At 35.0% G+C, this 16,010-nt stretch overlaps 1 protein-coding gene across 1 annotated transcript in view; it reads left to right on the top strand.

Annotated features, from left to right (window-relative positions):
* The first annotated feature begins 636 nt into the window (after positions 1–636).
* The window catches only part of BAZ2B (bromodomain adjacent to zinc finger domain 2B), a 167,369-nt gene continuing 151,995 nt past the window's right edge, over positions 637–16,010 (top strand). The window contains exon 1 of the mRNA XM_026087565.1: positions 637–686. Coding sequence (XP_025943350.1) covers positions 650–686 — 37 coding nt within the window. The 5' untranslated portion in view covers positions 637–649. The remainder of the gene's footprint in view (positions 687–16,010) is intronic.

Genomic DNA, 16,010 nt, shown 5'->3' with positions numbered 1-16,010 from the left:
CTTGGTCCAGAATCTTCCCTGAGGATTAAACAATTTCTATTTGGGATGAAGAACATGGAAATACGCAGCTGATTCATTTTTAAATGACAGATTGGTGCATATTTGGAAGCAACAAACTTTTAACTATATTGTTAGCAAGGTTAATCTTGAAAAATAGCTGTATGTGTTATATGTAGTTTGGATTATGTTCCAGATGCTGTACAACGGGTGGCAGAATGTAGCTAGTATACTAAATTCATTAAAAAAAAAAAAAAAGCCTCTTGCTATAAGCTCTGTGTCAGTTTCTGTGAAAAGGGAGACAGTAAAAGGTACTGTTCTTTCAATTTACTTCTCAAATTATACTTTTTTTTTTTAAGATCTCGTATAAGTTTTTCTGGTCATATGTTAAAACTTATTGGAGCACTGGATACTTGATAGAATATTGTAAGTAAAGTTCTGGTTTTCCATTTTTTTTCCTCGTTATACTTGCTTTACTTGCTGCATATTTACAGTCACAGTAACAAGAGTATGAAACTGCCTGTGATTAATTTGCATTTCCTTTGTCTTCAGGGTTGGGAAAAACATTGTCAACAATTAACATAGAAAGTAGTAGGAATTGCTCTTAGTACATCAAGACTCCCTTCCACCCCCCCAACCAGCTCGGGATTGAATGATCTACCTAAAGGATCTTCAGGGCTGTGTTCGAAGTAAGCGTCTACATTAACAAATGTCAGATTTACTTTAGTATGTTCTTTAAAAACTGCATTAGAACGCATGGTTGAAGTGAATATTTTCCAGTTACGTGAATCTTAGGTAGATGAAAATGTTTAAATAGTTAAAAGCACATAGAAGAGATGGATGTAAATTATACATGCAACAAAGGCCTAGAAGATTTGGTAGATTATAAATGGTGAGCAACAGAGTATAAGCAGTTTAACAAAATGGTAGTTAAGTATATTTGATGTCTCACACCTATAATAAACTGTGTGCATGTTTTTGTCACAATGCTGCAAAATCAGTAAACCAAATAGCATTTGGAAAATCGTAACTGAAATAATTTTTGTCAAGTGTGTGTAGATGGAACTTTCAAGAGTTGTTGGGGTATGTCTTTCTTCAAGAAACGTTGAGTTCACTTTGAGCGGATTTTTTTTTTAATCATAGATTGTACCAATTCCTTGCAAATGATAGAATATTAAAATTAGGTAGTGATGAAGTTCTTCATAAATACAAGTCTTTGGAGCATAAAAACATTTCTTTAGAGAATGAGGCAATGTTCCCTCTTCTTTACTGCCTCAAAGTCAGTTCCAAAAGACACAAGATAAGCTTTTGTGAGTAATGTTTATTGATAGTAAACTAGAATTGCCATACTAGTATTTCTCTCTCTCATTCTCTTTGAACTAAACAGGACTGTACCAGGTTCCTTCCAGGTAAATGTTCCCAGAAAAAATAATTTTTTTAAGACTCATACTTGTAGATTATTCTAGGTTGCCAATAACATTGAATGACCTTAGGGACAAGATAACTAAACACATATTTTGTGATTCTGAGAGAAATAGTTGATTGCCATTAACAGGTAATAAGCTGCTTTCCATTTCTGAAAGATAAATTGGCAATATTTTTATGATATACAGGGAATAGACACTGGTTGAACATTGCAGTATATTTAGTCTTTATTCTGACCTTACGGTAAGAAGAACATGCTGCAAAACTGAGATGTTTATCTTTTTGCGAGACATTTATTTAAAATGCAAATAAGCAAGTAATGGAAGTCTTTTTTAGTTCCTGTTGCCCTTTTTCTCATTTCTTTGTTTGCATGTTTATTATGGAACTGCAGTGTAAAGGAGCAGATGTTTTGCAAAACATCCTGATGTGTTGCTTTTTCTTATGGGAGTGCATAACTGTTCCTTCTGATGCATCGAGTTGACAGCTGGTTGATTTCATGGAGCTGCTAAGAAGCCATTAGTGGTGTCATTGAATTGAAACAGAACAGTCACTCCCAGCTTGAACTGCAATTGTTAATGTCTTTGTTGCCACTTTTGTGTTCCTATACAAGATGTGGAATATCACAGTTGCAAGGAAGTCCGGGTTCTGTCTAATCTCACTGAATTAGGGAAAGGAGGTATCAGTACTTGACCGCTTTTAGTTTTATAATATTCTTGTAATGGCCTGTTTGTGGCTAGGAGATCTGAGCTGTGAAAAGATAGACTTAGAAAAACCAGAAATGCAACTTACTACATGTTCCCCCCCNCACACACCCCCAGTGGTATCTCACAATTCAAATGACTTGTGTGATTTTTTTTTTAACTTCTCCTTAATACCAGCTTATTTTAAAGTCCTCTTAGTTTTTGTCCTAAATAAGAATTAATAAAAACCAAGTAACACTTCAATACCTATTTATTTTTTGTACTTCTAGGGGTACTTAAATATCCAAGGTCATATCCTTTCCTGTAACAGAGACTTCAGGTTAAGAAATAATGTAATAAAAGCCAACAGCTTTTGAGTTAGTTGCATTTTACTACAGTACATTAAGTAAATTATATCATGTTATAAACTACTCTGTGATCCTAAATTGCAGTCTGAAGAAACACTGACACAGGTGTTGAGGGACAGCAGTGTTTTTCATGATAGTTACGTAGTCTAGTCTACAACATTCTGAACATTGACAAAATATAATAAACATATTTTAAACAGATCAGATGTCTGTGGTGAAGATAACATTATGCAGAATCCTAGATGTAGGTACAGATGATCTTCCCCACCTCACCAAATTTTTCCCATGCCACAAGTTTATTATGACTAGTGTTTATGCTTTAAAAAAAAATAGTCACAGTGTTACATTTTTACTTAATTTAAAAATTCCATTTATTGTATTATGTAATGGTAGAATCAAAGTGCATCTTTGATGACATTAACTTAAATGAGTGATAGGAGTTTGGAGTTCTGTGTTCAACTCTTTAGGGGTGAGTAATGGAAACAAGGATACTGTATTAGTAAGCTCAGAGAAAGGAACTTCCCCCTCACCTCTCCAGCTCACATTTAGTTGCTTATTTAAAAACAAAAAACCAAAAAACAAAACCGCAAATCAACAAACAGATCAACAATAGGTGAGTTGCCAGAAGGTTTGCATCAGGAAAACAGTAGATTCACATTAATTTTTTCACAGGAGCTTCTTAGTACTTTGTCAAGGTGAGTATGTATTAGTTGCATTGTTATGCAATTAAGGACCCCAATGCACAGACAATTTAATCTTTTACTAAAATCACTGGGAGTTTGTGTTAGAGATAGGAAGGAAAGCCATGTTCACTGACTCTGTTTTGTAGTGTGATTGGTAGAATAGGTTTCTTTCAAAACTGAAATGCTTAGTTTGTTTTCTGCAAAGAGTAATGGCTGCTTGAATATATCAAGTTGAGTGCAGATAGCCATTAAAAATTGGGATCATATTTTCATTCTGTCTCTGCAGAATGTCCAAGCAAGATGTAGTATTTTTCAATTATTTTGTCTCTTAACAATACAATTTTAAGGTTAAAAAAAATCAGTGTAGAACGTATAATCCAGTTACCACGTCATTTCATATATTAGATGTGTTAAGTTTTTCACTTACTCTCTTTTCCTGCCCTGGTCTTGACTCATTCCTTAAAAAAGGAAATTATTTTTTTCAGTGTACTTTTTAAAGTCTGATACAGAAGTTCCTTTGAGACTTTATTGGAAAGAAAACCAAAACTAATTTTACAATGTTGTTTTGATTCTTTTTTGGGAGGGGGGAGAAACTGATTTTTATTGCTGTCTGAGTATTTAATGAGACTACCAAGCGAAGGAAACACTCTTAGTGAGAAAGATTTGTGCTCATTTGCAGTTTTAATGTAGTAACAAGGAAAGGAAGATGCAGGGTTTTTTTCCTACTTAATATTTGATAATTCATAAAATAAATTTATTTTCTTATGTGGAAGTTTTTCAAATCGGTGGGGAAGAGACAAACATCAAATAAAATGTGTATTTCAGACCTCACCTAGTGGCAGAGAAACTCTCAGATGTAGTCTTTGAAAGTACTGACTTATAATAGGTTTGTCAGTGTGCATTTCATCCTTTCAGAAGGATGATGCCTGTTGCCATTAACATGAAATCTCTCCCATTGCCTTCCTCCTCATGCCCATCAGGGCCTCCTGAATGTCCTGTTTTCTGTGTGTAAAGGACATATGACTCTCCTTTCACTTGATGTAGGTCAGGCATTGTAAAGAGCTGAATGGGTGAAGCCTTGGTAGTTTACAGCAGAGATTGCAGAGATTTTTCTAGCCCTTGAGGGGGGAATCACAGAAAACCTTAAAATTTAAACTAGTAAAAATATAAAGGCAGCATCTGAAAAACTGGTCTACCTGATGGAGTATTTACTTTTGTGAATGGTCCCATTGAAACTAATAGGTCAATGCTGAGTATAAAGCCTGATCTCAGGTAATATTTGCAGCATAAAATCTTTTAAAAGAAAGTAGGTTTAAAAACAATGCAGTGACCATCAGACTGCCATCTTCTTTTTTTGGATCGTTACACAGAACTTACTTCTGCTCTGTAATTGTTGCAAGTCATCATGAAGCGTTTTAGTATTGGATTATTGGAAAACTCTACCAATGTTTTCTTGTAAATTATCGGAAGCGTAAGCAAGATTTTCTTTGGAATATATTTAATTAAATATGGTCATTTAAAGGCACAAAATACTATGTTCAGCTGTTCTTGAACTTGAATCTCAGTTTATGAGACTTGGGTGAGAAGTTACAACTTTGATATTCTCTGGAAACTATTTTTTTCTTCATTTTGCATATGCAGCTAGCTCTTTAAAATTCCATACTTAGTACTCAATTTGTATTCATGAATTTCTGTTTTTTTTAATGCTGAAAGAGGCTGTAATAAACAGTACATTGCATTTTAGTAATTCATTTTAGAATAGTTGTAGTGTGGGGTAAGCAAATATGATCAGCAGCAACCTTCCCCCCCCCCCCCAAGCCTTCTGTCTTTTCTTGTAAAGAGAAATCCAGCTTGAAGATAATTACTGCAATGGTCGAGCGGATGTGTAGGAACATAATTGTGTGGTTTTTACCCCATTTTCTGTCCTTACACTTTTCCACAAGCATGCACTCATTAATCAAAGACGCTGCACTCCTGCTGAGGGCGGAGAGGTTCATCAAATTGGCAGCCAGTTTGGTGTAAAGAACGGTGTACTGAAGCTCTTAACGCGCTGGGACATAAATAAATCTAAGGTCTTTGTATGCAAACCCTGGAGGTTAATACTGTATAATTCAATGTCCTGTCTTTGTTTTTATGATTGATGTTTTTAAATGTTTGAAGCTTGATGCAAGCCTTCTAGTAGGTCAGGGCTCACAGTCTGATTGGTTGAAGCAAAAAAGCATTAGGTTGGCAGAGGGACTTTGTGTATGCTGCAGAGATTTTCATATTTTTTCTTATTTTTTGCTGGGAGATCATTGTTGTACTGCTTGAGCTGCTGTAGGAATGTTCCAGAGATTGACAACCCCCGCTGTGATAATGGACCTAGTGCATGAAATGCCAGTAGCTTGGTCCTGTTTTGTTCTGAAGCTTACTGCTATTTGTATCCTTAACAGAGCTAACATGTGGAACAAGCAAAAACTACTGGGATTTCTCTGTAGAAATAATGCTGGGATTTGGCTTTAACATGAATTGGTTGCATATTCATAATTTAGGAACAGCTGGTTACAGCAAGCACGCAGTCTTTTGCAAGCTATTATAAACCATTCCACTCACACACAGAGGCTGTGCTTGAGTGTTTTTTTTTATTTATTGATCTACCTGCATTTAAAATCTGGTCACTGCAGCCACAGAGGTCTTTCATTTTAGCTGTGCTTGCAACACATAACAGTCTCAACATTAAATATTTAATTTTAACTAAATGCTGAATAAAATGATAAACTGAGCTTTGAAGAAACAAAATGTAAGGGTCAGCAGTGACACACATCTTAAATGCAAAATCTTGTTTATGTAAAACAGCCTAAAAATAACATCATGCAACCTTTGTAGTCCTTTGGTTTTTGTTTTTTTTTTGGTGTGTTCTGAATAAGAAATCTTTGCTAGATTTATCCAAGGTTACCTTGTAAAAACTATAGTTGCTGCAATTTGTGGGTTTAATGCTTTGTGTGCCCAGAGCTTTTGGAGGGAAACATAAAATATAATTATATTACATAAAATCATGGTGCGATAAAATAGCAGTAAGTACAGTCTTGCCAAGTATTGCATAGAAAAATTACTGGATATATTAGAAATGACTATAGTCATTTCATGGATTGGCTTCTCTGTTGTTAAGATATGTAATACATACGTTGAAATATTGGTCAGTAATGACATACTTGAGCTGGATTAGCAAATGTTGCATTTTCTTTTGGTTTTGCTTTTCCATTTCCAATTTAGAAATGAAGTGATGTATTTCCATTAATTTATGCACTTAGTTTGATAACTTTTCCATATCTTTACTTATTTTAGTGACTGGAACTTCTAAAGGAAGAGTTATAATATTGAATGATATAAATCTACTTTCTGAGCATCCTTAACTCCTGTGGGAATAATAGCCCAAAATGGTCACTGTCATACAGCTTTTGATCCAATATGGTATAAGTTGCTACCTGATAATCTGGCACGCAGGCAAAAAGGACTGCTGAGGAAACATGTAAATAAATTCCTGTTTCATATACATGGATCTGGAATGATGGGAAGCCTGGTCTAGGAAGGTTCTTTACTGTGTTAATCAGCGTGTTAAAAACATCTGGAGGAGGTCATACATGCTTGAAAGGTAGTCCAGTTTTTCAAGCTATATCAGTTGATCTAATAAAAGATACTGTCTCTCCCTACAACTGTAGTCTTTTTTTTGTTTGTTATGCTACTTAAAAAAAAGGCTAAACTGTAAGAAATGCAGCCTAGTATTTTCCACTGCAGCTCTGATTATCTTTCATTCTTAGAGTTATCTTTAAGCATCTTACTGCTCCTTTTGGTTATTGACAAAAGAGGTAGATCACAGATAGCGGTTGAGACTTACAACTGTGTGGTTTAGGCAGAAAGTGAGACAGAAGGAAAAAGTGCTGGCTAGTTGGATCATTTGAGGACCCAACCTCTATGATAACTGTAATGCTAGAAACACATTCTTCGTAGCAGGGTTTTAAGAGCTTTCAATGTAAAGAGAAATTCCTTATTTTCTAAATTACTATGCATATTAGAAACAATAGGGAGTCCATTTTGGCTCCTTCAGGGAAATTACCCTAATTGGGAGTTAGAAAGAAGTATATGGATGCTTTTCTCTTCTTTTTGTCTGTTAGTTGAAGCACTGAATGGGAATAGTCAGTTTAACAATCCTTGACAATCGGTCAGCAAGGGGACTGATACAAAAATTTTCACCGTTTTGTCAATATAGACCACGCCGAAAGGCTACTGTCCCAAGGAAAGTGTCACTGAAATGTGGCTGTCTATGAGAAAAGGGAAGAAAGTTTAGATTCTGAGGCTTGTTTAAAGACAATGGGTGTAGTTTATAGTCTTGTTGAACAGCATAAAGATTAAGGTTCTTTACTTGCATGGAAGGGGTTTGCGTATTAGGACTATTGTGTAATTTGATGGCAAAATCACAGTAATATTTTGTCAGAAAGTTACAAAATTACTGAAACTTAGTAGAGAAAGCACTCATACCTTGAATGTACCAGAGAGGGATTTGGAATATACAGTTTAAGCTAAGTTAGTGGATGTTTGAATGCAAAATGGAGATGTCCTGAGCACTTTCAGCATGTGTTTCATAAGGCTTTTATTTGCTAGCAGCCACCAAATAAAAATACCTAATATTAAAGAATATGTATCACTTAACTTGCTACTTAGTGCATGTAAAAGAGTTTGGAGAAGTAAATTTTTGAAGGGTGGGGGAAAGCTTGAGGAAAGAATATATCCCTAAAATGGCAACAGACTATTACTGAATTTTGCATTATTCCTTTATTCTTTTGTATTTAACTATGATATTAGCAGTTATGTTTCTGTGCTTGTCATCATTTTGCTTTTCTAGAAGTGCTTTTCAAGTGAAATCTTTTTTTCTCAAGGCTTAAATATGTAGCAAGCCTTCTTCACAGAGCCAAACATATTTTGAACAAGAGTGGGAAAAGTATTGATGCCATAGTTTAGGTTTGTCTAGAGAGTTAGCTTTGAAGCACTGTTTTCATGAGTGTATGAAGAAATGTGTGCATCATGCAAAGTAGTAGTCAAATGAAATGCTGGAAGGAAAAAACTCTTCTATATATTAAGATAAAACTAGTATTAATTGCAGTAGTAACTGCAATCAACTATAAAATGCACTTTTTCCTGGCATTAGGATCTAAAAGGAAAAAATTACACAATTTTATTTTTTCTATGTATTAAGATATACAGTTAGGAGCTTGGAATTTTTTGTTTGTTTGTTTTGCTTTTTGAGAGACATTTTCTGTATGTCAATTTGTTTTTGATTATCGTTAAGATACATTAATAATCTTTTGACTTTTGGAGATTTACTGGCAGATGCCAGTAAATTTTCAGTGTTAGCTGGTATAATGTTGAATAGATGGCATATTGCAGTTTACTGTATTTATATAAATGTTTTATGCAAACTAGCATTTAAGTGTAGTGTTGTGTCTTTCTGCAGCCATAGAAATAAATTATATATTTGGAGAGATATCATGTGATAATGTAAAGACTTATAAAACACGCATGTAAGGGGGCAACCACTTAAAAAAAATATTTTCTGTTCTCTGAAAGCTTTATTTATCTAACTATTGTAGTTTTGGTAGCTTGCAAAATACTTCTGAATAATACATGGAGAAATATCTTCTGGAATGATTTATCTGGACATTAAAATGCCTTGTGTTATGTGTTTTAGGAGACTTTTTAATGTCTTAAACTGGAATGGGATCTCCTAGCACATTTTGGAAAGCTGAGTGATTGTTCTGGTCGTGTCCGTCTCCCCCCCCCCCCCCCCCCCCCCCCCCCCCCCCCCCAATACACTGGCTTCAACAGAACTGGTCTGCTTTGCACCCATTTTATAAAACTTAAAAGGACTGAGGGAAAGGTTTATTCTTCAGTCTTTCTTTTCCCTTTTGCTTCCGGCAGTAGACAGTAAATACAGGTAATTTGAGATCAATCCGCATGTTCATCATGTTGTGTCCTGTTTGTGTACACAGAATAGTATTCTTTGTTAGCAACCCCTTCCAAGTGACTGTTTCCGTAAATAATTTCTGAGTGGTCATGACTCAATAAATCATTTTGATTTTTTTTGCAAAAGTTTATTTTAACTTTAAAGAGCTATTTCAGTGCCAAATTTCAAGTGTCTGTTTCTTTTTAATAGCCGTTTTAACTTTTTTAGTAATAACGTTAAGCAGTAAAAATCCTTTCCTAGTGTTCTCTCTTCACTCAAAAATCACTGAACCATTTCTTCAAACTTCTAGAGAGACCTGTCACAGAGAAAAGTTATCCAAAGGTAGTAAATTAGAATTCTTGGCTGAAAACATCACTGCAAGTTATAATTTGCTTCTTAGTATGAACTGTGGTGATCATAGAAAGCACATGAACAAAACACTTAAACACACAGTTTTTCCTAAGTTGATTGAGGAGAATTTTTTTGAGGCTTACAGAATTTGTTGTTTAGAAAGAATAGTTGCATTTTGTTGTTTTAGGACTTAGCCTGGTGAAGTGTAGCATTAGACAGATGGATAGATAGCCTTTTTTTTTTTTTTTTTTTTTACGTCTAAGAAAAATAAAGGAACAGTTAAAGTCATTAATACTGTGTTAGTTATGGGCTTAAATGTTCAAGAGCAGAAATGAAGTTTCTTGTATCATTTGGGAAGTACAGTAGCAGAGTTTTAAAACTGTTACGTTCTAAAAGTTTCTGTTGTTTGGTAGGAAGGGATATTTGATAGTGTTACTAATCTTCAATTTGTTTCATGTATATTTTCTAATTCCACAGACGGTAATTTAGTCAAAGAAAAAAGTAGGACAGTAAGAAAACATTTGATATTTGTGGGTTTTAGCCTTTTATGTAGCCATGGAAAAGCATTGACAGAAACAGTTAATGTCCATTTTCAAGTTTAAACTATTCAAAACTGAGCTATTCCCCTGAAAAAGAAGCAGGCTAAGGGGCCTTTTACTTTGTGTCTCCTTTCCTCGCTTCGCCAGCTGAGGTCTCTGGAGTTGCTGCTTTTCCTGCTGGTGTGGTGACTGGGGCTGTCTAGCCCTGGGCCCGTTGACCGTAAACCGATCCTATTGCAGCATCATGATTGCAGTTAACAAGCAGTAACTTGTTTCTGGAGCATCCATGCTAGAGATTGTGGAAGATGCAAGACTGACTCTAAAATGTTGCACTATGAAGGGAAAGGGGAGTCAGTGTTAGGCGTGACCCTTGCACTGGTATCTGATGCTACTTCACCCATATACCAACTTTTATTAGAAAAATTTTATATTAGAAATATTAGAATAAAATTAGAAAATACTTTCAACATAAATTCATTAAACACTTTATAGGGTTTGATTTACAGAAATCCTGATGAGGGATTTATTCATGAAATTGTCATGAATATATTCAGTTTTATTCCGAAAAAGCATTTAAAGAGATCTGACAAATTTAAGACCTTTCAAAAAGTGTTTACAAACCACATATTTCAAATTCATGAGACCCATATTGATTTCTATTACTGGGTTGCCTGCCTTTATGAGGAGTGATTTCAGGATCTATGATGACTTGGTTACAGTGCAGGATTTATTTTATTTTATTGTATTTTTTTAATGTAAGCTATTTGAAAGGACATTATAGGACTCAGTCTGAGGTTTTTATGTTAGCTGAAGGGAAAAAAAGTTCTACCCTGCTGGAAGAATGCCATGTATTTGTTAATTGACACTAATTCTTCTTTTGTCTTTCATTCTTGGCTCCTTATTGTGCTCTTTCTGCACGTAAAATGTTAAAATGCATTCTGCCATTTAAATTATGTAATGTACTATAATTTTACATAATTTAACTTCTAACCATACAGATTTTTCCCATATCCCTTTCTTTCCCTGTCCCTGTTTGGATATGTGCATATTTAATCTTAGGTATATCATATGTGAAACCCTTAAGAGGTCTGTAGCATTTGTAAACTTAGATCACCCACCCCCCTCCCCAATTAAGTGTTTCTTCAGCTTTGGTACAGCTCTAGGAAATTATTCTAGGAAAGAGGCTATTTTTGTTCTGCTTCTTAAATAAATTCTTCTAACACTATAGCTGATATGATGAGCCTCATAAATTTTGGGAATAGCCTTGATCTCAAATACCGTCAAAATTGGAAGGGGTGGGTTGAAGATGGCAGATTCCAGACCAAGTCCTTAAGTCCCAATATAAATGTTTTTTCCATTTACAATAAGCAGTCTTGAACTAACTGCTTGTTGCAATGTCACTGTGTTAAATTTTTATTTATGTATGTAACCCTTTCTCAAGCTACTTGGAGACGTGGGGGTAAATTAAAATCCCTGTAGGTTGCAGGCTGTAATCTATTGTTAGTTTTTCACGTAACCGTATTAATAAGCTGGTATTTTGCATTGACTAGTTTGATAACTGTAACATTATTCCATAATTTGGGGAAAATCGGTTTGTTTTCTGCCTTTTCTCCGAAAGTTAAATGTTTTTAAATGAAGCTACTAAATACTGCGTGGTGGTCTTGAATGCATCTGTAGCTTCTTACTCTGTTGATGTTGGAAAGGATCTTGTTGGCTGAGATTTTAGGTGTTGAGTTCCAGCCATGTTCCGCAAACATGCTGTGGGGCAGCTAACGGAACAGTATCAATAGCAGACCGTGCTTTCAATATTCGGATACTTCACTGAGTCCTCTGCGCCACGGGCTGGGACGAGGTCTGGTGTCGTGGCTGCGATACTGAACTCCGGAGGTGAGCTCTGTCTGTCTGTCAGCAGAGCGAAAAGCTCTGGGAGGAGCTCCTGAGTTGAAGGGGGAAAGTGTCCAGAAGGAGAACTGCCCAGGAGACGGCAAGGTTAGAGAGTGATGTATAGTCCAGCGGTATCTCTTGTATTTTGCTGTATTGTCCTGGCAAAGACGTGGTTAAAGTTTCGTTCAATCAGCAGCCTGTTTCTGGCTTCCCTTGAGACAGTGGCAAAGTTCTGAACAGTTTAACTATGCCTGGTAGTACTTGCCAAGAACATTTTATATTCAGTCTCTGCTTTTTGTGGCAACTCGGGGATGAGCTGCTGAGGAAGAAAAATCGAGAGAGAAAGCAAAAGTAAATTCTGTTTTAAAATAGATGCCTGGGCCATGGTTGTGTATTATGGTTCCAGGTATGCTTGAACAAATAAGTGAGAACTATGTAAATGGCAATAAATAAATAAATAAATAAATTTTTTGGGTATAAGAAACAATGAGGGGGGAAGTATCTTGCTGGATGATGAAGAGTTTTCATGCTGTGCAGATTCTTCTATAAATGAAGAATCAGATGTTTCAAATCATACTTAGGTGGTGGTTGTTTTCACAGGTTGTTTTTTGACCTCTTGTAGCATGCTTCTAATTTTATAATTCATGTTTATTAACATTTTGAAGTACAGAGGTCATTTTTTATGAAGTAGCACTTCTGCCCTCAGCTGTTGTTTATCCTTTGTGTTTGTTTTTCCTGATGCCACATCAGTTGCCATGGAAACAAAAGCAGAACTCGGGAACCAGCAGTCAGCCACTGAAGTTGAAAGGATCCTGGCTGTTTGACCTGTTTCTCCTTGTCTTTCCATGGAAACAGAGGTTTCAGAGGGGAGGGAAAAGGTAAATACTTGCACTACTGTGACTTTTACTTACCTTTTTGTGGCTCATCTTACTTGGAAAAGAAAGTGCTTGAGAATGGGGTTTTCATTATGGATTTCAGGAAAGGGGCTGTGAGTACTCACATTACGGTGCCGGTTAGTAGAAAATAATGTTGAAAAGCTTCTGAAGTTTGCATGATACTTTTGGATTTGGGAAGTAATTTTATGATTCGATACTTGATTTCTGTCTTAAAACATTGTGTACTCTGCCATTAAATCCTAAAAATAAACATTCTAGTTCAGAGTACATTGTATGTCTCTACATAAATGCCTTTCAGTCACTGATTTATTAAACTGTGGTTAGATGCAAGTAAAATTCAATTCAGACTGAATTGCACAGGTGTCTAACCAAAAAGATAATGACTTCAGCCAAATGAAACAGTGACATGCCATTAAAACAATTCCTCTTGAAACTTTGGCTGCAGAAACATTTGGACTGTGGACTGGATTTCTCTAGGTGTAAACTGTTAAATCAGTCCTAGACTAATTTTACTGATTCCTAGAGCACTGAGTACGTTGTTCATTGCTCTGTTCTATAACCTCACCTAGGTAAAAGTTGGCACAGGACATATATCCAGCATCAGGAAGTGAACAGTGAATTTTTGCTATTTCTTTCCTACTGTGTTTTGCTCTGGTATTTCCTTTTGTAGTCTTGAAAAACTGTGTCCAGGTACCATTATTTTTGAGTACCTTTTTTGACATACAACAAATCCAAAACAAGACAGTTATTTCATCAGCAAATAGTATTGATGAACTCTCATGCAGATTACTGCTTAAAGAAATACACAACTGAAATCATGACTTAATATCTGGAAAGAAGCTACATCAGTTGAATTCCATTTCTAAAATTAATTTAAGGATGTTACTTTGACAGATAGCCCTACTTTTTCTGTATGCATCACGTACAGTATAACACTGGGGTAAGTTTGTGATTTTCAAAATAAACTTGGCAGACAAATACATTGCTTTATGTAAACAAGAAAATGCAGAAGCATGGCAATATTTTAGAGCTGTGGGTTGAAATGGAAACATAAATATGAAGAAGCTTTCTTCAGTCAAAACTCTTCACTCATTTTTGCAAACCTAAGGCTTCACTTAAAAAAAACCATTTTTTTGAGTTTAAGAAAAGTCTTGAAACTCTAGGTGCTTTCCTGTGATGCGTGCTGTATTTGAGTACTTATCATTGTAGTGTTTGAATGTTTTTCTTTACCAACCAGAGCTGATCCTTCCTCAACTTCAGAATATTTATTTTAAGCTTGGCTAGCATGTAGTGTTTATATGTGAGTATATATAAATACTTAGGTATTTGGATCACAAAACTTCAAACAGCTAGTTTATCTGTGTGCATAATGTATAATACAGCTGTCTAAAATACAACAATTTATGTATTTGAGGTAGAAATTAAAGCATATTTTAGAAAAATAAGAAAACACACTTCTGTACCTACTTTCTGCATCTTAAATTGGAATTCTGAATTTGCCTTATAAGAGTTACCATCTGAAAAAATGTGAGAAGTGCTGGAATGAAATATTTTAAGAGGAAGAGAACTCTGAGTAAGATATTGCAGCACGTTGTTGTAGTTCTGCGTAAATATGAATTTTTATTTTTAAGTCCAAGATGCTGTTTTTTAAATATTAGGATCTTAGTTTTTTTTTTTTTAAACTTTTAGAAAAGGTCTTCAAACAACATTTTAGGAATAGTCATAATCTGAAACTACTAGTGAAAATGTATAAATGCATAAAGAGGGTCTTGGTTCTTTAGGGCTTTAATGTTCTTTCATTTCATTGGGAAGTAATTCTGGTAGTGTAAATCAGTAAACCAAACTGTTACCTGGAAAGTACTGGTTTGTTATGAGTTACGTGTCAAGATCAAAAAAAAAAAGTAGGAGTCAACTTAAGGACTGTGTGGTTGACACTATATTAATAGAAATGAAAAAAGTCCTATCCCAAAGATTTCACAGGACGTTGCAAGTATGTTGCAGTTAAATTGAGTGGAATGTGTTTGGTTGGGGTATTAAATAAAATGTGTTGAAGCTGCTTACTTCCTGTGGGGCTTAGAGTAGCTGAAGTGTGGAATAGTTTTCGCATCTGGCTTAGAGAAGGCCTGTTGGAGCTTGCGTGTGAAAAGACTAAAAAAGACCACTTGCGATATATGGTTCTCAACCTATTTCTTTCTGGATCATCCGTGGAAGGATAAGATTAAAAACACATCAGAAGCTAGTGTAAACATTTTACTTTTTTTTTTTTTTTTTGTCTTTGTTATTGACTGAACCAGATAACATATCAATGCTGTCACCATAAACCGCAGGAAATGCAGCTTTTAAAATAAAAATATTTCAGAACGGCTCTGGCTGTTACAATACTCTTTAATAGCAAATAACATTATTTTTAATCACAGAAGTCTGAGTGTATTAGTTATCAAAAATAGGGTTAACTGTTAGGTTGGTTATTCTGTACCTTGATATATATACTGTGTTTAACTTTCATTACAAGAATATGAGCAATAGAAATATTATGTATTTGAAAGATTGTCTATGTGATAGGTAGTTCACTCTAAAAGTCTTGAAATACAGTTTGTTCTGATGCAACAAGGCTTTTTTTTAATTTCCTTTTCTTGAAAGGTATGTTGTATGGCTTCAATATCACAATGATATTTTTAAAAGAAACTCTTTGGATCTTAGTTACTTAAGGTATCTAATTTTAGTTAAGCTAATTTAAGCACTTAATTGAAGTTTACTCATGAAATTAATTTTTCTCTAGCGCATATATATTGTGAAAATTAAGGCTTCCAGTTCATCAGATACACTTAATTTCTGAATGGAATGTATAAGTTGAAGTGAAACTGATCTGTTGCAGAGCACAAACTAAGACAAATACATGATCTTAATGATTCCGCATTGGTTGTATACCTTGAATCAGCAGAAAGGTATGCATTTATTCTCAAATCATGTACAGTAAATTGGATAAAGTTGCTTGTTTAGTTGTTGCTCATATGCCTTAATTTGGGGCCTGCATCTGCTGGGAGGAAATTTAAGCAGTATATGGATCTTGTGTGACCCTACTACACGAAGATAAATTTTACTTTTAAATGTAGGGCAAGTATGCTAACCCAGATATAGTTAGATTAATTCAATACATCTTAATCCTGAAGAGATTTAAGTATGTGCCTAACTTCACATATAGGTGAAGAC

Source organism: Apteryx rowi, unplaced genomic scaffold (genome assembly GCF_003343035.1).
Source record: "Apteryx rowi isolate R43461 unplaced genomic scaffold, aptRow1 scaffold_720, whole genome shotgun sequence".
NCBI classification, from domain to species: Eukaryota; Metazoa; Chordata; class Aves; order Apterygiformes; family Apterygidae; genus Apteryx; species Apteryx rowi.
Note: the sequence above shows the minus strand (reverse complement) of the source record. Positions and strands in the feature narration are given on the sequence as shown.